At 42.8% G+C, this 21,966-nt stretch overlaps 1 protein-coding gene across 2 annotated transcripts in view; it reads right to left on the minus strand.

The window, feature by feature from the left end:
* Nucleotides 1–21,966, minus strand: part of GRID1 (glutamate ionotropic receptor delta type subunit 1) — a 702,415-nt gene that overhangs the window by 15,635 nt on the left and 664,814 nt on the right. For both annotated transcript variants that reach the window (XM_074339723.1, XM_074339722.1), the window contains exon 14: nt 1,511–1,677. In XM_074339723.1, coding sequence (XP_074195824.1) covers nt 1,511–1,677 — 167 coding nt within the window. The remainder of the gene's footprint in view (nt 1–1,510; nt 1,678–21,966) is intronic.

Raw genomic sequence — 21,966 nt, forward strand, 5'->3', positions numbered from 1 at the left:
CCCACTTAAGATCTAGGAGGTAGGAAAAGGGAGGTGATGGGGCTCAGAGGTCTAACAGCAACACGAGCACAGAAGGAGGGCTCAGCGCACCTGCCTTCTTCTTCCAACTCTGCCAGTAGCTGGCTGAGCGACCCCAGGGGTCAGTTACCCTCTGAGACCTTTGGGACATTAAACTGATACTCTCTGATGACTCCTTCCCCTCCAAATGGATGGTCCTCAGTGCTGGAATGAATGTGTTAATCAGGCAACTGGGGTTTGCCCCTAAGCCCGGGCAGGTGTTCACCTTCTCACCTGGATGGACACGTCTGCCACATTTTGGATTTTGGTAGACCAAGACAGAGCCTGTCCTTAGGGACTCTTTTCTGGGCTCTATAGTTATGCCCTCTTCACCCACCAGGATGTCATGTCACAGACATGTGTAAGAGGAGGACCGAAGACTCCACTATCTCTGGGGACAGGAGCCCTTTTTAGTAGGCTGGTTACTGGGAAAAGGCCACTGAGCTTACCTGTGCTCTTCACTTCCACCCTCTCTGGGGAGGCCAGGTCACCTGGTCAAGGACTAAGGTAAGCTCTTGTGGCAGTGAACAGGGGTAGGACGATGGGAGACTATTCTTCTCAAGGAGGTTGGCCAGGTGTCCAGACAGAGAGCACTTGGAAAGTTGATCATGCCCCAGGGAACAGAGAAAATAGGCTCAAGGGACAGACTCGTACCAGAAATCACACAGTTATTGTATGATTGACCTACAGTTAAGTAGGTCAAAACAAACTAGACACTGTACTCATTTCCGGTGGAGGGTATCTGTTTGCCTTGGCTTAGGCTGAATACTCCTGCTTATCCAGCCCTCCGCCCCACTTCCCCAACATGCCTACCATTTGCTAGGGTTAATTACCAGGAAGCTGATCTGGGGAGGACGGAGAAGAGGCAGGTGAAGAGGACCATACCCCTCCCAATTCCGGCAGACAGCATCTGCCCCCCTGGCCCAGGTACTGATGACTCTGGAGTCCTTCTGCTTCTCTGGCCCCACTTTTTTTTCAAGTCTCCACATTGACTCTTCCCACGTTGCATTTATTTTAAGAAGTAACTATTGGGCCCTTGCCAGAGCCAATTAATTGTTCATTTAATTTTAAATGACTGGCTGACTCCTACTCATCCTTCAGGCCTCAGGTGTCACCTCCTCTGGGAAGTTCTCCCTGGTCTCCTTGGTTTGGTCACATGCCTGCCTCCACCCCCAGAATATCCTCTCTGTCACACTTACTGCCCTGTGCTGACTTCGCCTGCTCACATCACAGTTCCCGCCAAGACTATACCCCTTCATGGGAAGAGACCACATACTTCTTCTTCCTTATCCCAGCACCTGGCACGGGACTAGTTGGGGAGGGGTGGAGGAGCAAGTACTGGTACGTAGTCTCGTGCTGAGGAGACTGTGATGAATAAATGAGCTGGCATTGGCTCGTCTCTCCTAAGAGGAGGGTACCCTCCCACCCCAGCACAGGTGGCTGCTGGGCCTACCTCTGGGAGAAGAGGTCCCGGTAGGGGCTGCCATGCTGCAGGGCGATCCCATAGCCCTTGCTGCTGATGCTGTTGCTGATGACACTCACTGAGCAGTCGTCATCTGTCAGGGCTGCGTACTCCACCACGGCCACATCCCATAGGAAGGCGTAATTCCCCTTCTTTGCCTGAAAGACCAAAATCACCATGAAGTCAGGCAGGTCTGGCCTGCTGCATTAGCTTCAAGCAGTGAGGTATCTCCATGGGGGGATTTGAGGGACCCTCCTAAATGGTCCTTCTGCCCACCAGCCAGCACAGCACACTCTTCTCTGATTTTCTGGTGTACAGAGTCCACCACTGTGGTTAGACAGCAAAGGGCATGATGCAGCCCTTGGTAGGTGCCAGTGCAGCACAGCTCACAACGGGGTGGACCTATTTCTCCTATTAGCAGGCTCACCTTGGAGCCTGCAGAAAGGCCGAGCCCAAGGAATTGACATGTTTCCAACCAGATATGTAGGGGGATCATAATAGTATCCATTTAACATTCCTACTTGGAATTTGACTGAGCCTTGGGTAAGCTAAACGTGGGCGATGGCCCTAAATTCAGTGGCCCCGAGTGGCCACGACTTAATGTCTAAATCATGAATGTGCGAGGCCTGGGGAAGAAGCCATTAAGGAGAGGGTCCTGATGATCACGGGGCCAGGCTAGGTTTCCGCCACTCGCTTTGCACTGCACACACAAGAGTGAGCACATCCATACGCACATGCACATGCACACCCATATACGAGTATACACGTGCATGCACGCATGTACGTGCACACGCACAGGATCAGGTTTCTGGTGTCACCATCTATGTCAATGCAACGCGTCATTATTCCACCAGGAATGTGCCTGCGGCCACAGCTAAAACCCTACTTCACACCACCCATTCATAGCAGACACTCAATTCTATTCTGAACCAGAACTCTGACTTTGCCTCGAGTTTGGGCACTCAGAAAAAAAGTGAGCTGCTTTGTTTTGTGGAATGCAAACTAGACATTGTCACTTGGCCAGCTTAAAATTGAGCATAATGCTCTTCATGCAGCAAAGTTCCTGGTTTTATTTCTATAGTGAGCATACACTTCTTTGACTCCCCCCCCCCCCCTCCTCTGACCACAGCTCCCATGAGATGTTAGAAAGACCTCAGTCTGGGCTTGGTGGTCAGGCTGAAACGTTACCGACAACAGATGGCCAAGCTGGCAAGCTACAGGCTTTGTGGTGTTGTCAAAGGTGCGTTCCTGTCTCCTTCCTTTATTCAGTTGAGTCTTCGTATCCACTGATATTTTCCAGAGTGCCACGGCTGTTTAGATGAAGCTAGTCAGATTTGAGTTCTCTTGGGACCCTAAGAGCCCACGAGCCAACGTGGCTCATTTTCTCATCAGAATTTTTCGATCAGAAGAATTTGTGGGCAGAATATGGCACTCCCTGGCAGAAATAGGCTGCTCCTAGCCATTCACAGTTTTGCACAATGACCTTGTAAGAAATGACACACTTGTACCACCCGTTGACTTTCACCTCAGGAAGCAATTCAAGTATTACATTAAATCCTCACTCCTTGAAATTGGCCAGGCCCATTTCAGAAGTCCCTAAAGGACTTTGACCCAGGTTACAAAATTACTCGTACACTCATTTCTCTCCCACCACACAGAAAGATAACAGTCTTTGAAATTTTTGTCCTGCTGACAAACAAGTTTTCTCATGAAAAGTTACAAATTTTCAAACTCTTAAGTTACCGAGTTTCTCAGCAAAATGTTGACTTATGACCTAATATTTGGTGTTAGTCTGACTTTGGAGCATTTTATATCCATGCTCACAATTCAACATGACAATCAGACAATGTTATTTGTACAATTTCAAAAGGGCATGTCATGTTGAAGGAAGAATTAAGATCAGGTTCACGCCTACCTTTCAAGTGATATTCCAAAAAGGAAAAAAAAAAAAAAGAAGCTGGACCAGATGGAGTAGAAACGGACTCTGACAAAAGTCTAGCCATCTGAACGGGGCACTAGATTTCTTCAAGACACAAGCATCTGTGACTCCAGTTTGGGCTAAGTGACAGGTGAGCACAGTCGCATGAAAGAAGCTGCATTTATAGTCCTGCTGGCCTAAGTTCAAAAGACAGATAATGTGGAAGGGATGTTGGCAATGTCTCAGCTGCAAATCTCTGCTAATCAAGAAGGCAGCAAAGGAGAGAGGGGAAAGTAGTTCTTCTTGAGATGCCGAATGACCCCAGCTCCTCAATTCCCCATTTGTAATCAGGCACTAAATTTACTGTTATATTTCTTATGTCTGTTTCAAGAAACATGTGCTGATCCCCAATCTCCCTGACAACGCCAGAACGGGGAGGACCTGGAGAGGCCTACGTACCATGTCTTGTATGTGGGCCAAATCAGAAGCTCCAACTGCATGGGGCTCCAGTCTCATGCCACACTCCCCATCACCGACATCCCTTCCTCACTGCCTCATCATCCCAGGGCTTCCTCCTCTCTTAGCTCCACGCTGAGGAAAATGCAGTACCAACCTCCCCTGGACTTCTCAACTTCATCAGTTTCCTCGAAAACTTTTGGGACCTCACAGAGATCTCCCCAGACCTTCCTGGCATGTCACAGACACTGTGTGAGACAGAGGGCTTCTTTGGTCTGACTGTGTTCTCAGGAACAGGTCAGATGCCAGCTATAAGAAGCCCAAACATCATGGCTACATCCCCTTTACATAGACCCTCTTTTTGCCCCCTTGCAGAATGAGCCCCCGCAAAAAATTCTAAGATGTGCCTCTTCCGTGTAGGATCAGAACCAGTTTTACATGTGGCCCCTGATAATTACTTATCCACCTTCTTATTCCGTGCTGCCTATTATTCAAAAGCTCTGGCTTCTTCATATGTAGGGGATGCCAGACATATCAAACATCTGCCTCCAGGAGAGCCAAGAATTTCCTCTTTCTCTCCCCTTGTATCACAAGTTCATCCTCTTATTTCTTGAGTTTGAGAATTTCCACCATTTTGCTCCCAGGTCCAGCTTCCTCCTCTGTTGGCTCAGCCTCTTACCTATTCTCTACTTCCACTGGGAAGACCTTTCTATCCCTCTCCCTCCACTTTCCGTCCCCTCAACTCCATGTCAGAGACCTCTCCCACTTTGAGACATTTTCATTTCTTATTTGTATTAACTACTCATTTCTGTTGAGGATTTTTTTTCCACTTTCCTAGATGATTTGCCAATGATTTCCATAGCTCTGGAAGAATCTTGGGCTGTAGTCCCAGGACCCACGCTAGCCCTAAAGGGCTCTCTAGGTTTCTATGCAGAAACAAAAATATAAATATCTATAACGTAAGTAGTGGAAAACAATAGCATGGGTACACTGTCATTACTGTTCTGTATACACATGAAATGTAACACGCAAAAAGATGAACAGGATTGGTACATAACTGAGTGGGATAAGGGAGTTTAGGACAAGCTGATTAAAATGTTTTCTTTATTCTTGTTACACAGTCTATGCTATCATATACTACATAGGCACCAAATCTTATCTCCATCCTCCTGTGTGCCCTTGGTGCCTGGAGGTGCCCTTGCCCATCCACAGAACACAAGGCCTGGCAGAGCTCTCCCTTTTCACAGGGCACTGGCTCCCAGACACTACCCAAACACTTGGGAAAGTGTCCTTTATATCCTTGGCCTGCATCTGAACATTTTGCTTCATTTCATTTTCCCCTTTTGCTTATAAAAAAATAAAACAAAAGGTACTTGGTTCACACATAAAAAGAAAAGATATGAGGACTTTAGAGAAAGGAGGAAAGAACAGCTTTGACATTAGAGAAAGTCAAGGGCATCGGGGCATCCATTCGCGGGATGCCAGGACAACAGCAGGTAGACAGACCACCCCTGGCTTGTCTCCCAGCAAGCATCTTAGCAGACAGGATCCAAGCCCTTCCCTGAAGCCCTCTCCGTCCCCAGTCCACCCACACACCAGAGCGCTACAGATGGAAAGGGACAGAGATCATGAGGGTGTCTGTCCCCAGTGCTTAGAGCATCCTCCTTCACATTTGGGGTAACATAGTCAGCCTATATCACTAGAGGAAGCTTAAGCACCATCAACAAAGCCAGGAGTGAGCTGGGATGCTGGATGACTTGCTCTCTGCTGCCCCACACTGGTAATAAAATGAGATTGCATAGCCTTTCATTGCACCACTGGTCCCGCCCGGCCCAAAACTCCCTTGGAGCACAAACTTTCAGAGACAATAGCCTTCAAGACAAGAACTTCATTAAGCTCTTCTAATTGCTTTTGGAAAGGGGCAAGCCACCACATTGTTACTGAAATGAGAATGCTGGGGCTGCCCAACATCAAACACGAATGTTTACTGGAAAGGAAGTGCTGAAGGAAATCAGGCATCTGCAGTGCCAGGTACAGGGAAGGTGCTGGGGCCTTCAGAAACCTGATTCTCTTTCCATCCATGGTATAACTCTGAAGGGCAGAACATTAATCCCATTTTACAGATGAAGTAACTGAGGCTCAGGAAAATTAAGTAACTTGTCCCAAACAAATGGAGCCAGTGAGTAGCAGAACCAGATGGACCTGACGTTCATCTGCTTCCAAAGAAGCCTGTGCTCTCCTTCTGCCCTGCCTGGACTCATGAAGGGAGAGCTGGGGAAATAGCTCCCCATTTCCCCACCCTCTGAGCAGTTCCCAGAAGAATGCTGCTGGTGACAGAACACACTGAAATGGCAATGACTGTCTGTCTCCAGCTTTACAAACAGTTGGTTCATGGAGCTGTTGAAACACTGGCAGAGGGAGGATGCGGGGGCCTGCACCATCTCTGGATGGAGTCGTTAGGATATTGGGGACTCCTTTGGGACATTATTCTTCCTCACGTGCTTTCACCATCCAGTGGCACACACAGTGCCTCTCCTTAGCCAGCCTTCACCCAACAAAGCAGGCTCAGCTCTCGAGCATCCCATGTCTTAGCTCCTCTGGTCACGCTCATGAAATGGCAACTCATTGCCACACACAGCCTGCACCCTGGCTCAGTGATACCTGGATTACACATGGTGCCAAATCACCAGATGCAACAGTACAAGCCCAGGCCATCTGTGGAGAAACAGACAATTTTACATTCTGCTGGTAGGAGTGTGGGTTAGCATGATATTTCGGGAATGGCAATTTGGTGGGAGAATCAAATGCTTTTAAACGTGCATACATGGCGATTCTACCCCTCGGGATTTATCCTAAGAAATAACTGAGTTCCTGAAAAGATGTTGGCACAAAAGTTTTCAGGGCCACACTGTTTAAAATAGCAAGAATTGGAAACAATATGAATGTTCAATAACTGAGAACTAGGAAATGACAGTATTAGGTGATGGAATATTATGTTACCATTATGATGGTGTTTTAAAAGAGCACTCATTATTAAGGGGAACAATTGTCTATGGTAAACAAGAGCCAACCTGGGTTCTGGACTCCCACTGTTTGGATTCGAATCCCAGCCCCACTGCTTGCTGGCTGTGAAATGGTTCATCCCTCACAGAGTTCCAATGAGGATGATGTTTCTCATTACACGTGGCATGCTTGGGGACTTTTGACTGGCATATGGTTAAGTACTAAAGATTAGGTTGGTGCAAAAGTAAGTGCGGTTTTTGCAATTATTTTTAACCTTTAAAACCGCAATTACTTTTGCACCAACCTAATAAATGACAACCAGTATTAATTATACTGTTTAGTGAAAAAGAACCTGTTATAATAGAGTATTTACATTGTGATAGCCTTTTTAAATTATTATATAAAAACTTTCTGTTTATGAAGAATCAAATCCAAACACCAAGTACAAACAAGGGTGCTCTTTGGGTGATGCCATCATGGATGACTTCCTTCAATGCTTTGTGCTGCCCGTGTTTGCTCCAGCTCAGCAAGCGTTTCTTGTGTGTCTGCAGCTGTCCAAGAGGGTAATGTTAACGATTCAATCTCCTTCCTTGAGCATAGTGTAGTGAAAAGAGCAGGACAAACCCACTGCCCCACCCCAGCTCTTTGGGGAACTTAGTCTCAAGGGCTAATAATGGCTTCCTAGAGGATTATTCTGAGTGTGTAATTACAGAACACAACGCACCGTGCCTGGTATATGCTGAGGGCTCGACACAAGCTCCGTCTCCTCCTCCTTCCTACAGTCCCCAGCTTGATTCGAATCCATCTGTCAGCTGTTACTGAAACATCTTTTCTCCCACCCACTCCTCTCCTGCCAGTCATTCTTCCACTTTGAGCAAGTTAGTGACATGTTCTGTTAGTGTGTATGTGAGTGTACACATGTATGTATGCACTTGTGTGTTCGCACATGCGTGTGTGTATAACCACCACAGCCCCCAAAGAAGCCGCAGAGAACTGAAGTCAGTTACGAAGCACATGGAGAACCACAAAGGGTTTAGGAAAATCAGACCTTCAGCTAGAGATGAGGAGCCTACCTCTCCCTGGTCTCTCAGAACAGTGGGAAAAGGTTGTCCAAAGTGATGTAAAAATGCTGGGCAGACCATCAGCAGATGTTCACAGCCCTCCAGGAGGCTATAAGGAAACCTTTCACCCAACGAGTGAAAGACAATGACCCTTTACTGGATCAGCCCCTGGACCAGCAAAAGCAGGCAAACCAGGGCAGGCTCAGTGGGAGGGGCACATGGCAGCTGAGCTCACCCACAATTAGTGTAATGGCTGCTTTCCTGCGGTGTCCACAGGGTACAAAGTCAATTAGGATCCTGGCTTTAAACCAGAGTGAACAGAATGGAGCTGGACAATGAGATAACACAACCAAAGGGGTGGCAAGGCCATCTGGTGTGTGTGTGTGGTGGGGGGAGGCGGGGTGCTGTGTGTGTGTGTGTGTGTGTGTGTGTGTGTGCGCACATGGCCATGAACACTGGCATGACAGCAACCCTGCAGGTTTGTCACGATGGTCCCAGTGAGGCTGCCCATTACCTGGGCAAAAAGACCTAGAGGATGGAGACGTCCCAAGGCTACAGCACAGACAATGGCTACAGACAGCCAGGCAATAAGCCTGCAAGACAATTTCCGCAAAATATCACCTGTCCCATCCTGGTATTTCTGTGTCCTGGAGTGACCCAATCAGTAGGGAGGAGCACAGCGAGGGCCAGAGAAAGTGGCACGTAATTCCTCAGGCCACCAATGCCCTTGTTCTTATAGGATCTTCCCGTTGATTCCTTAGCTTTCTTTATAGAATCTTCAACCCTACTTCATAAAAAGCATGGCGTGGTATGTGAGTGAGAGCAAGGGTCTAGAGACAGGCCGACCAGGCCCTTCCCTCGCGTCAGGTCAGCCACCTGAGCCCTCTGATCAAGAGTGACCCCTTTGGGAAGACAGGACTAGCAAGCCTCACAGGCTCGTCACAGAAAGAGACAGCATGGCAAGTGTCTGAGGCACTGAAGGAACACAGACAGTAAGACGCTATCCTCACGATCGTGATAATCATCACTAGCATCATCCTAGAGCTGAAAGGTTGGCTCCTCATTAAAATGCAATTGTCTCGGGAGAAATCACATTTGAAAGTGTCCTTAGCCATCAGCCTGGTAAATTAGAGGGACTGTTAGACTGGGTCACAGTCTTGGCCCGGTGACTGACTCACTACCGATTTATATAAATGGAAGAGAGTCCAGAGAGGCCTTAAGGTCTTCTCCAGCTTTAACATTCTCAACGTCTATCATATAGACCAGTGGTTCTCAAAACATTTTCACTGAACTACTGGAAAATGTATAAGAAATGGAGGACTTATGAGAAAGGTAAACTCTCAGGCTCCGTACCAGACCGCCTGAATAAGAGACTCTGGGAGTGTGGCCCAACGATCTATGTTTTCACAATCTCTCTAGGTAATCCTGATGGTGCTAAAGTTGAGATCCTATGATACAGACCTCTGTGTCAATTAGCTTCTGATCTTCCCTTGTAAGCATGTTTAGAAAGGGGGAGAATATTACGGCTCTAGGGTCTTGGATTAGGGCACTAAATATTAATCAATAGCAGAAGAGAAATGATAGAGTTGAAAGACCAAGACTATTGCAAACAAATATTAGAGGAAAGTCACATGTTTCATCTTCTTCCTATGAACTCTACTTGGTGCTTTCCCATCCAGTCTCTTCTTAGAAAGTTGAGGACAAACTTCCACAGTACAAACTATGTCCAGTTTCCAAGGGAATCAAGGCTCAAACAGGACTGTGCCCAAGACCACAGAATCAGCTACTGGCAGAACTTGAACACCTTCCCAGGTCTCTGACTGCAAATGGCCTTACCCTCTCCCACATCAAAAGCTTAACATCAGTAGCTCCAAAGGGCCACACAGAATTCCCTGAGCAGTTGTCTCAGTTATGCTGCTGCTTTTTATTTTCTCTCCTGCTGACAGATTCTGGCCAAATTTTTGATAATGATGTATGGCTCCAGCACGTGACGCTATAAGGCTTTCTGGCTACATTCCCTTTTAGGGCCTCTGGCACTCTGGCAAGAAACAGCCTTATTTAGTAAACCAAGTATTATCTTACTGGGAGAAGGTTTCTCAGCTCTCCAAGTGATAATGGGCTGATTTGGTACAAAGGAAACAGAAAAGTCCTAACTTGGAAGAATCAACGGCTCCTTCCTTGAAGTCTGAAATTGCACACCCTCAGCAAAACCAGGGGCCGTAAAGAACCTTCTCAGCAGGGCAAAGGCACACATTGATTTTCAATGATTTGTCAAAATTTTAAATTGTCCGCAGACCATGATAAACAACAATCTAATCTGAGTTATTCCCTGGGAAAGATTAAAAATGAGCTAAAAGAAAGAGTAAATTGGCCTGCCTAGATACAAAATAGATTACAAAGAGAAAAGAATATGGAATGAAAAATGTCATCCTAGGGAAGGGAAACAAACTGAGAATACATGAATCCAGGCAGCACAGAGGACAGGCATCCATGTGCTCAAACATGCCACAAACACATGAACAGGCACACGGATAGGACCATGCAGATACTCCCTGGGTACACACACACACACATACACACACACACACACACACACACACACAGAAGGAAGGAAGCCCTTTCACTGCCCAAGCATGATGCCAGGCATACACTTGGTGCTGAATAAATATCTGTAAAACGATTAATGAAGAAGAGTCATAATGACAATCACCATTCATTCAAGCATATGTTCTCAAACTTGAGAGGGCATGAGAATCACGTGGAGGGCATGTTGAAATACAGGTTACTAATCTCTCCCTGCTGCCCACCCCCAGCTCCTCATTCATTAGGTCTAAAGGGGGCCCACGAATTTCATTTCTAACATGTTCCCCGATAATGCTGAATTTGCTGGTCCAACCACCACACTTTGAGAACTACTGTGTTAAAACATACTCTACAAGGCATTGCACTAATCCCTTCACATAACCTCTAATCTTTACAAGAATTCTGGGAAGCCCAGCATTGTTATTCCTATTTTTGAGAGGAGATAACTTTTGTTCAGTAGTTAGTTAACTTGCCCAAGATTTCATCTCTGATATAAGATGAATTTAAGAACCAAATATAGTTCATGTTAACACAAATCCCATACTCTATTCGCTACATGAATTTGACTTAACTGAGAATTTGCTTCATTGAGATGAAGTTCAAGGGAGACTCGTGAAACTGCACCCTGAGGCCAGAGTGGCTTTATCATCTGTGGCCAACTCCTCTCAGTGTTTCTTTAGCCATAAAGGGTTGTCGGGAACTGGCTACTCGGACTACACTGGAAGGAGAGTGAAGCAGTAAAATTGCCTGTGATCACAATTAATATTAAAGACTATTCCATAATGTGTTGGGAGACCATCCCTGTGGAGTTTATGTTGAAGAGTCTCATTCTGTAACCCCATTTGTGGCTAAGTATTCCTTTATGGCCTTTGCTAAAATGTCAGCCTTGAGACAGAGAACTCACATAATCGCCTTAAAGCACAAAAGAGGTCACATTTTGACCAAAAAGATCCTAATGGACTCCCATCCCTCACAGAACAAGCTCTGAGCTCTACTTGTCAGGATGTACAGCTTTGTAAAGTCAAAGAATCAGAACGCTTTGCCACTAGAGGAGCCTGGCAGGAGCACTGTCATATTAGAAGCCGGCCGCACAGCCCAGGAATGACAGCACTCACTACAAAGAGTAGTGATCCGCCCTCAGCACTTCTCGTGAACTACCTGAGGTCTGAGATCTGGGTCCTGCAGAGTAAGTTCAAGATCTCTTCCTTATGGTGATTCTTAAAACAGTAGAGATACCAAATATCACTGCTGAGGACTTTCCTTACCATTTCTGTTTCCTTTATCTGATCCGTGAAGGCATGCTTTTCAGAGCGTTTATTGTTTTTATTACTCTTCCTGATCTGAGTCATCCACCACTCGTCTCTCACTCTCTGCCTCTCTCTCTGTCTCGGTCGAGCTCTGTGTGTGTGTGTGTGCCTGTGTGTGTGCCTGTGTGTGTGTGTGTGTGTGTGCGTGCGTGTGTGTGTGTAACATGACAAAAATTTTAAATGTAGGGTTCAAAGTCAATCTTAATATCTGTATATCGGAGAGTAAGGAGACTCTCAGAGCTACCCATCCCAGTGCAAACCACTATTTCTACTCAAATAGGTTTTATATTATTGATGATGAGAATAATGATGTTGATGATGGTAATAATAGTAGTAATAATAATAAACACATGATGGCAGAAAGAGTCTGATAATCTTTGGGCAAATTGTTCAACCTTTTTGAGTTTTGCATTCCTTATTTTCAAAAGGGAAATATCATAAAATACCCTGAAGGGTAAAGATAAAATACATAAGCACAATGCAACACATAATAACTTTTTATAAATGTTATTTTCCTTCCCTCTTTTTCCCTTTTTGTTCCTGGACAAACAACATTATACTAACAAAACGGAAATAAAAATAAGCTAAACAAAAATTGCCAAGGAACTGGCTGATGCAATAAATCAAAATTGTTTTCATAAGCAATCGCGTCTTGATTTTAAAGTAATCAAATAACAAACAATTCAGTTCAAAATGCAAAAACTTAAGTCATAAACCCAAAGGAACAAATAGAATGGAATCAGCCTACATTTGTAGCCAGCACTAAGGTGAAGCGTATCAGACCTGGGTACAAAGCAAATTATGGGGCAGAGGAAATCTGAAAAATGAAATCAGGTTTAAGGGGAGTGAACATCTTTCCACCCCTCTAATGAGGAGTTTGAAAATAATCAAAGTTAGCAGGATGGCATGGATATTGGTTTGATTCCAGAGCTTACCCTACCAAATTATAAAAATCGCAAAAGAAAGTAATTGAAGAATTCATAATGTGATTTGCTTGGCAATGTTCAAACCCAAAGCAAAGTAATTTAATAAGGGAGGTACAGTGGGGGCTTTCCTTGATCTTTGAGCTGTATTATCCCAAACCAATCATCATCAAACAGAATTAAGTAGCAGGGTATTATAAAGGGGCCAAGTTAGTCAACTGTATGGGAACCTGCTCCAGGAGACAGACCCAGCCCCTCTGCCCAACCTGCCCTCCTCACTCCTTCTTGCTCTCCCTGCAACTGGGTGCCAGCAATTCTGCTCATTCATGTTGAAGAAAGATGTACGTGGCTGCATTTCTGCATAGTCTCATTTCTTACTCATTGAACATTTATTTTGTTTGATGTTTAAAAGGATAGAAAGCTTTTAGCTGTCCATGTGTTTTGCCCCTGTGCCTACCTCTGCTCTAGGCCCTGGGAACAGACAGACAAATGAATAAGAGACAGAGCAGGCCAGGCCCGAGGGAGGCTCTGCGTCTAGTTAGGAAAGTGACAGAGTAGAGCCCCAAGGATGAGGTGACGTGTGAAGAAGCTGTGCTCTAGGATGCACAGTGTGTTAAGGGTGCTCCTGGTCCTGTTGGCAGGATGGAGGAGCTCCAGGTGGGGCTCAGGGGAAGTAAATGTTTGGGCTAAGGCTGGAGGAATACCCAGGAACCAGCTTGGTCCATAAAGGAAGAGAGCAGTGTTCCACACAGCATGTAGTGTGGTGTACGAAGGAAGGTGCAGAGAGGGGAAGGAACCACTCAGGTTTCCCTCCTGTGTCTAGAATACACAGTGAGTGGCAGGAAGAGGAGGTGAGGCTGCACTTTGATCATGCATCTCCTCCATTTCTGCAGAGTGTCACAGGGTAATGCTACAGGCATTAGAGTAAGACAAACACTGTGTTCAAACCCTGGGTCTGGTAGTTTGGGATTCTAGGTCCAAGCCTCAAGCTTGATTTTCAGCAAGTCCCTTGCCTTTCTCGAACTTTAGTTCCCTCATTAATAAACAGATTGTGTTGAAGCACAATTGAGCTAAGGCATGGGAGAAACTTATCACCACACATGATCCATTCCGGGCCTTCCTAATGATGGCCATTATGATTAAATCAATCTCCTGATTGTCCAAACATTGAACTGAGGCCCAGATGGAAAGAACGAAAACCCTGCCTGAAGTAAGAAAGGTAACAAAAATCTTTTATTTTTGACAACATACTGACCAAGATCAGTCTTTGTCTTCACTTTGACCCTACACCAATTCTAACTCAATTTTAGAAGGATCAAGCACTTTTACATATTAATTGAGCTTGGCACTAGTAAATACATTGATGAAATAAAAGATATAATATTTCAAATAGTTAATTGCTGTAGAAATACACGTTTGAGAAAGGGATTAATATGTGCATCAATTCTGATTATTAAAAAAAGGCAGATCTCCAATGGTCCTCAAATCCACCAAAATCCATTGATCACTGATGACAGTGCCTAATGTGAGCCACAGGGGGTGCAGGGGGGAAGAGTTAAAAAGGAAGTGATTTCTTCTCCACTTCAGTTACCAGAATAGAAAAAAAAAAAAAAAATACAGCAAAAATATATATGTACCTATATAAAGAGAAAGAAAAAGGAAAAATCACAATAAGGGATATGAAAAAATTAGAAAAATATCAATTTACAAAAAGATTTTTCCTGTGAAAGACAAATCTATAAGGCTTTGATAAAAAAACAAAAGCAAAAAAATAAAACTCTGGTAACCTTGCCAGTGACCTGGCCAGAAAGCTCAGAAAGCTAAATGAACACTATCACTAATACCTACCACCCTGTCTTACTCAGTGGTGGAAGAACTTCTCAGAACTGTTTGTCTCAATTGGCCATTTAATTTTAATAATAAAAGACTAGTGAATGAATACAATGTATTGTAAAACCTTCTGAAGAAGGAAAGAAGAATGTTTTGTGGACCGTTTGTTTTTTCATGTGTGTGGCACTTTTTAAGTTATTAGTTTTTTTAGAATCAGTGCTTTTTTTAATAGAAACAACTTGACCAAAAATCTGTCACAAAATTTTGAAACCCATTAAAAGAAAGTTTAATGAGAAAAAAAGATAAAACACTGAAGCCTGAGTATTCTTTTGATTCCAAAGACAAGAATAAAATTAATTCAAAGCCTTACTTTTGGCACTACTCAGTAATATTTGTAGAGAGCTATAAATGTCTATATCCTTTTTTGACACCAAAATTCTACTTTTAAGAATTTGACTTGAAGAAATAAATATAATAACTGAAAATCCATTGTCATAATGATGTTCATTATAATATTATTTATATTTGTGAAAAATTGGAAATGACCCAAATGACAATTGAGAAGAAAATGTTTAAATAAATTATTTTATATCTATTTGATGAAATATTAATTAGCCACTAAAATGACTTTTATAAAGCTTTACAGCAGTGTTGGAAAAATGCAGGATAAATTATAGTTTCTATAACATCATATTTATGTAAAATTTTTATAGATTAAAAAAATAAAAACTTAGACAAAGACAAGAATTCCTAGCCCCTAATTTAAGTGGTGAAAAAACATGATTGATTGGTCCTTTTTTGCTTATTTTTAGGAATATTTGAAACTTTTCATAATGGTATTATTACTTTTAAATTATAAATGTATTAACTTAAAATTTCCTCTCAAAACCGCTTACCATTTTAAATGTTGCCATGGATTGGGGGATATTTAACCTTAATGAACCTGGAGTTGGGCTGGACCAGAGTTAAAGTATGTGAAGAAGGTTCAATCATAATAAGTAGCCAAGGCACTTAGAACTAAGCCTGAGATCCCAAGGGGTTCAGTAGACAGTGACTGTAAAGCAGGAAAACACAAATGCCTGCAATCTCCTCCAAGGAAACTATACATTTAGTAGAACTAATAACGGGTTTTGTTCATGTGGTGTTCAACTGTCTTTTTTGCCTCTTTGTTTCCATCTTCTTTGTGTGTATATTTTATTTCCTGTTTGCCAGTTTTATACCATATTCTCAATGTGTATATTCAAAACAGAAAAGACATTAGATATTTGGATTGCAAAATGTGTGTGCATGACAGGGCTACCTGTGGAAGCTTTCCTCAGCCTCACTAAGCAGAATAAATCCCAGCTCTCTATTCCAATAGCCTTTTCCAGGTTAAATCACAGTCATTTGCTATCCTCTAGTACTCAGTAGGGATGCCTTAAAGAAAATGACTAAGTCTGATGCTTTATATTTTGAGCTGAATTATAATGAAAACACAACATGTAAAAATCCATGGGATTCAACAAAAGCAGTGTTTAAAGGGAAATTTATAGCTTTAAATGCATATACTATGGAAGAAAATGAGTATAATCAATGATCTAAAGTTTCAACATTAAGCAGCTAGAAGAGGTAAGAGCAAATTAAAACCAAAGTAAATAGAAGAAAAAAATTAACAGTAAAGCTGAAGTCAATAAACTATAATAGAGAAAATCAATAATGTCAAAGTTGGTGTTTTGAAAGGAAAATTATGTTCATGGAGTAGAAGACTCGGTATTATAAAGATATCACTTTTTCCCAAGATGATCTATAGATTTAATATAATAGCTAGCAAAAGCTCAAGATTTTTAAAAGAAATTGACAGGATGATTCTAAAATTTAAGTGGAAATGCAAAGGATCTAGAATTGTCCAAATAATCTTGTAAAAAACAATGACAAACTTGGAGGACCTAAACTACCTGATTTAAGGAATGTAGTTAAGGAATAATTATAAAGCCTTAGTGATCAAGACATTTTTGTATTGGCATAGAATAGATATATAGATTAATGGAACATAATAGAGAATCTAGAAATACATACATACACACACACACACACACACACACACACACACACACACAGTGCCAAAAAATGTATACACATTTTCAGAAAGGAAAAACCTGTATTAAAGTTGTAACATATACTGTAATATACACTCAATATATACCAATATATACCAATAACAAAAGACGAATACAAGTCACATTTGACTTCTGCAATTACAAGAGGTGCTCAAAGTGGTTACCATCAGCATAATTTTAATACAGTTTTGCAACTTTGAAGTTCGCAAAACTTTCTTAGGACACAAAAAAAACACGTTAACCATAAAAGTAAAAAAAAACTCGATATATGGAGTTTCATCAAAATTAAAAATTTCTACTCCTCAAAAGACACCATTAAGAAAATGAATGGGCAAGTTACAGACTGAGAATTCTATTTGCAGTACTTATATTTGATAAAGGACCTATATCCATGGGGGGGAATATATATATATATATTCATCTAAATCAACAGTGAAAAGATGATTATTAATAAATATTAATAACAAATATTATTAATAAATATATTTATTATTAAGAAAAGACTTGAACACAGAGTTCTTGAAAAAATCTATGTGGATGGCCATTAAGCACATGAAAGGGTGCTGGACGGCATTAGTCACCAAAGGATGATGCAATTTAAAACAATGAGATGTACTTCACATCCATTAAATTGTCCTGTCAAAAGGACTGACAACACTAAATGTTGGTTAGGACGTCCAGCAACTGGAGCTTCCAGGTACATAAGTAGATATTACTAATGGGAGCGTAAAACAGAATAACCACATTGGAGGTGGTGAGGCAGTTTCTTACAGAGGTAAACACATAACTATCCTATGACCCAGTAATTCTACTCTTTTGTATTTAGCAAAGAGAAGTGGACATATATTTCCACAAAAGACTTGTATAGAAATGGTCATACTATCTTATTCATAATAGCCATAAACTGTTGACTACTGAAATGTGTGTCAACTAGAGAATGAATAAACAAATTGAGATTTGTTTATATAATGGAATACTATTCAAAGGAAAAATAAAAAGAACTAAGTTCTGATATCCACCACTTCATGGTTATATCACATAGACATTTTGTTGGGTGAAAGAAACTAAGCACAGATACACATATTTTATATTATTCCATTTATATGAATTATAAGAACAGGTACATTTAATTTGTGGCACTGGAAATTTGTAAGTGGTTGCTTCTGGGAGTAGGAAGAAAAATCTAGAAAGTGAGATGAGAAAATTTTTCAAGGTGATGGAAATGTGCTGTATCTTATTTGGGGTGGTGATTACACCATTGTATACAATTGTCTAAACCCATGACATAAACACTTAATATACGGGCATTGTATTTTATGTCAAATATATTTCATAAAAAGACTAGATGATATTATCTTTATACTTTTATTATCTCCTTTTCCTAACATATAGGAAAGGCAGTGTGCTAATACCTACAGAATGTCAGGCTTGTGCTACAACCCACAATTGACACTTTCTACTTTATGCCTTGGTAAACTCACAAGGAATCTAGGCAGGCTTTTCTCAGTCTCACAGATAGCTCAGAAAAGTGAATTCACTTGACCAAAGCCACAAATAAAATTAGGTTGAAAGTGGAACTTACCCGTAAATTCCAAACTCCTAGGTAGAAGCTACTCAAACTACATTTCTTGAATGGGCAAATAAGTAAATACATGAATAAATAGAGAACAGACTATCCAACTTACAAAATGGACATAGTGCCTTTTGAGAAAGTACAAAAGACATAGAGATAAATGATTATTCAATGTGAGTGCCTGAGAAGGAAGGAGGGATACAGAATCCCCAAGCTGCATTGACTTAGAAGCAGAGAAAGGACAGACTAAATGTCTAGGAGTGTGACAACAAGGCACACAGCTCCCATGGAGGGCAGCCTTGTTGCTTTCCACTGCACAGGGCTACCGAGTTTGCATCATTCCCTTGTCTAGGGAGTCAGACCTGCATCAAGGATCCCTTTCATCAACCTGGCCAAACCTTCCTGATCATTGAGCTTAGCATCCCCAAAATACAGGGCGCCCTCCCACATAAGCTTTTCCCCCTCCTCAGTGGAACTTCCAGCACACCATGGAACCAGGATGTTTCCTCATCTCACTCCTGTCAGGTGGAGAGCACTGGAAGCTCCCAAGTTCCTGAACTTCCCACGAAGGGCTGCAGTGCTTCTGGGGACCAGCATTTTTTCACAGTATGGACCCTGATACTCAGCAGGGAGTATGTGTCCTAAGAACAGCTCTTGTCACAGAGCAGAGAGCAGGAGAAGGAACAATGCAGGTGCTAATGGGTGATACCCACACACAGTCTGGTGCCAGGACAAGCATTAGATCAGTGTGGAAATAAATAAGATTTGTGAGCCCATTTTCTTCCTGCATTTGCATTCGCACTTTATGACCTCAGCAATATTTACTGAGTGGAAAAAAACACTTTCTGTCACAACTGCTGTACTCAAAAGCTACTTCCCTCTGAAAAATACTGTCTCCAGCTACAAGGTCTGAAACAAACTACTTATCTATTTATTCAAAGAGCTCAATGAGCTGTGAAGATTGACATTTAAACTATTAACACTATATTCTATTCGACAATGTTATTAAATATTAGCTCTGATTCATGAAAAATCTTAATAGATTGGCAGTCCAGGTCAGCCCGGCACTGCACAAAAATTGGGTTATGCTGGATGTTACTTGATAGAGTTGATCAAGCTAAAGAAAGATAAATAACCCCACCAAGTACATTAAAGACTGATTTCATGTGACAAAGTTATCATACACATTTGAATCACTTGCCAGCTCAATTCTGCATCTCAAAATTTCTCTAATTGATATTTTTAATAGTTTGGAAATCAAAAGATAAAATCAGACTTAAATAACTTTTGCTGTGACACATGGAAGGAGAGTTAAGTAAGTCTTTTAAACATGAGAGCCAAGCACATGTCTTGCTACTTCGGTGTATAAGAGGAAGGAACATAAAAGCATAAGTAAAGAGTGTGCAAAGGGGTGGAGACATGCTGGGTTACAGCAATGGGGGTCTGACCCCAGGGCAAGACTCCAAGTTGGAGTAAGACTCTGATGACTGTGCCACGGTTTTCTCACATCTGTGTGACCTTGAGCAAGACACTTAATCTCTCTGAGGCTCCAGTCCCATCCCGTTTCTGCATGATGGAGATAATAATCAGCAAGTAGTTTGGTTCAGGATGAAAGGAATAATGTATGTAGATCAGCTGGCATACTGCCTGCTACAGAGACTGCTCAACAGATTGCAAGAGGAGTCGAGGCCCGGCCAGGAAGAAAGCTGGGGTCCAGTGCAGTGAGGGAGAAGTCTCTGGGCCACCAGGGTTAGAAAAGGACAAGAAAGGACAGTCTATAGGCAGAGCCTGTATGCTACTAGGAGGCACAGAGCTAGACGATACACTACTAGATGTGCCTATGTGCTATTAGATGTATAGACCTAGGGCCAGTCTGCCTGCACCACCTCTGCTCTAGACCAGGGATCATCAGCTTTTTCTTTAAAGGGCCAGGAAATAAATATTTTAAACTTAGGGGACCATATGGTCTCTGTCACAATTGCTCAAATCTGCTGAAGTAGCAGGAAAGCAGCCATAGGCAGTGTGTAAATGAATGGGTGTGGCTTTGTGCAAATAAAACTTTACTGACAGAAACAGGTGGTGGGCCACACTTAGTCCCCGGACCATACTTTGCCAGACCTTAGTTTAGTCTTTCCTCAAGTCTGACAGGTGCAGGTGGCTGAGGGAACTAAAGGCAGCCTCTCTCTTCTCTCTGAGGACCAGAAGGGTCTCTTCCCTAAGAGAAGGCTAGAAGGCTACAGACAATCCTGAAAAGGGACCCCAGAGCTATTTCCCTAGTCCCTGCCATCACAGAAGCCAGGGAGGGTAAACAGCTAACTGATGGCACCAACTACCTCCCTGATGTATGTGTCTCTGCTCAGTCAGACAGCAAACAGATGACTCATTCAGGGACAATCCAGTATTTATTAAGACTTACTGGGTGCCAGGGAAGTTTGTGGTCAAAACTGTGTTGTAGGCTCTTAATAAATAAATAAAACTTGCCTCCCCTTCCAAATTCCTTTCTGCCTTCTTCACCAGAGCCCAGGAAGGGCTGCCCTCTCCTTGTCTGAGTGGACGCTGGTAGGAAGGAGTGGGTCACAGTAGTGGGGCAATCATGACATTATCCCTTTCTCCAGTTCTGATTCTGTGGAACAATGATCACCTCTTGCTAAGCAATTTCCCAGCTAAATTGGTTTCAAGTCATTAAAAGCTGCAGCACTCCCAAGGAAAATGCAATAGCAGCTCTCTGAGGTTACCCTCGACACCAAGCTCCTTGACTTCAGGAGCAATTAGACATTGCTCCCCTACCAAGCACTCTCCAGAAATGGAGAGGTCACCAAGGAGGAGCTGGACATTAGAAGTGGGGTCGTCCTCCCCTTGCTGAAGAAGTTTCCTGAGACATACTTTGAGGGTGTCCCCTTCTCGACCTTTGTCAGGCTGCCTGCACTGCAGAGATGCACGTTCTGTTTGGGATTTAGAGAAGCTGCTCTTCCCTGATTATCAGGATCAGGCCCATATCTCCCAACATGCTGGATGTTTCCTTACAGTTTGTAGATTCAAAACATGGACCTCACTCAGGGCACGGCCACCTCAGTCTGGTCTGCTGTAGCCTGGGGAATTCACATGGCTTAGCCTGGGGCGAGGGGGAGTCAGCTACATAGGGACTGGGGACAGGAAGAGTTTCTGACAGCAATTAGGTGCAGTCCTCACCAGAACAGCCCCATGAAGGAGGGTCCGAGAGTGAATCCGAGCTGTCCTTCCAGTAAAAATTGCAGCGCACTCCATTTTCTGACAGTACTATAAAGTCTCTTTTATGAGACTAGTTATAAAACCCTTAACATTTGTCTAGTGCTGGCAGTCAGTTTTTCTCCTAAAGATCCGAATGAAAGAGAAAGATTTGTGACCCTAAAGCCAGCTTGGGGTTTATAAAAAGAAGGTTTCATAAAAGTAACGTACCCCACATACTGAAAAGGGGTTACATTCAGTACCATGAAGCTATAGGCCTTTATATGGGATCTTTATTTGCATCTTGCACTACTGATTATTTTTACATTGTTTTATTCATGAGTAAGACCCTAAATATCACCAGAGAGTGAATGATTTCTAATGTGCCAGCAATGGACTCGGGGTAAGTAGGGTGACAAGGAGATGTTTTCCTGACAACCCATCTCCAGATTTATCACCTTCCAGAGGGATTTACTAGGGGTGTCTGCCTTCT

The sequence above is a fragment of the Rhinolophus sinicus genome, linkage group LG07 (genome assembly GCF_036562045.2).
Source record: "Rhinolophus sinicus isolate RSC01 linkage group LG07, ASM3656204v1, whole genome shotgun sequence".
NCBI classification, from domain to species: domain Eukaryota; kingdom Metazoa; phylum Chordata; class Mammalia; order Chiroptera; family Rhinolophidae; genus Rhinolophus; species Rhinolophus sinicus.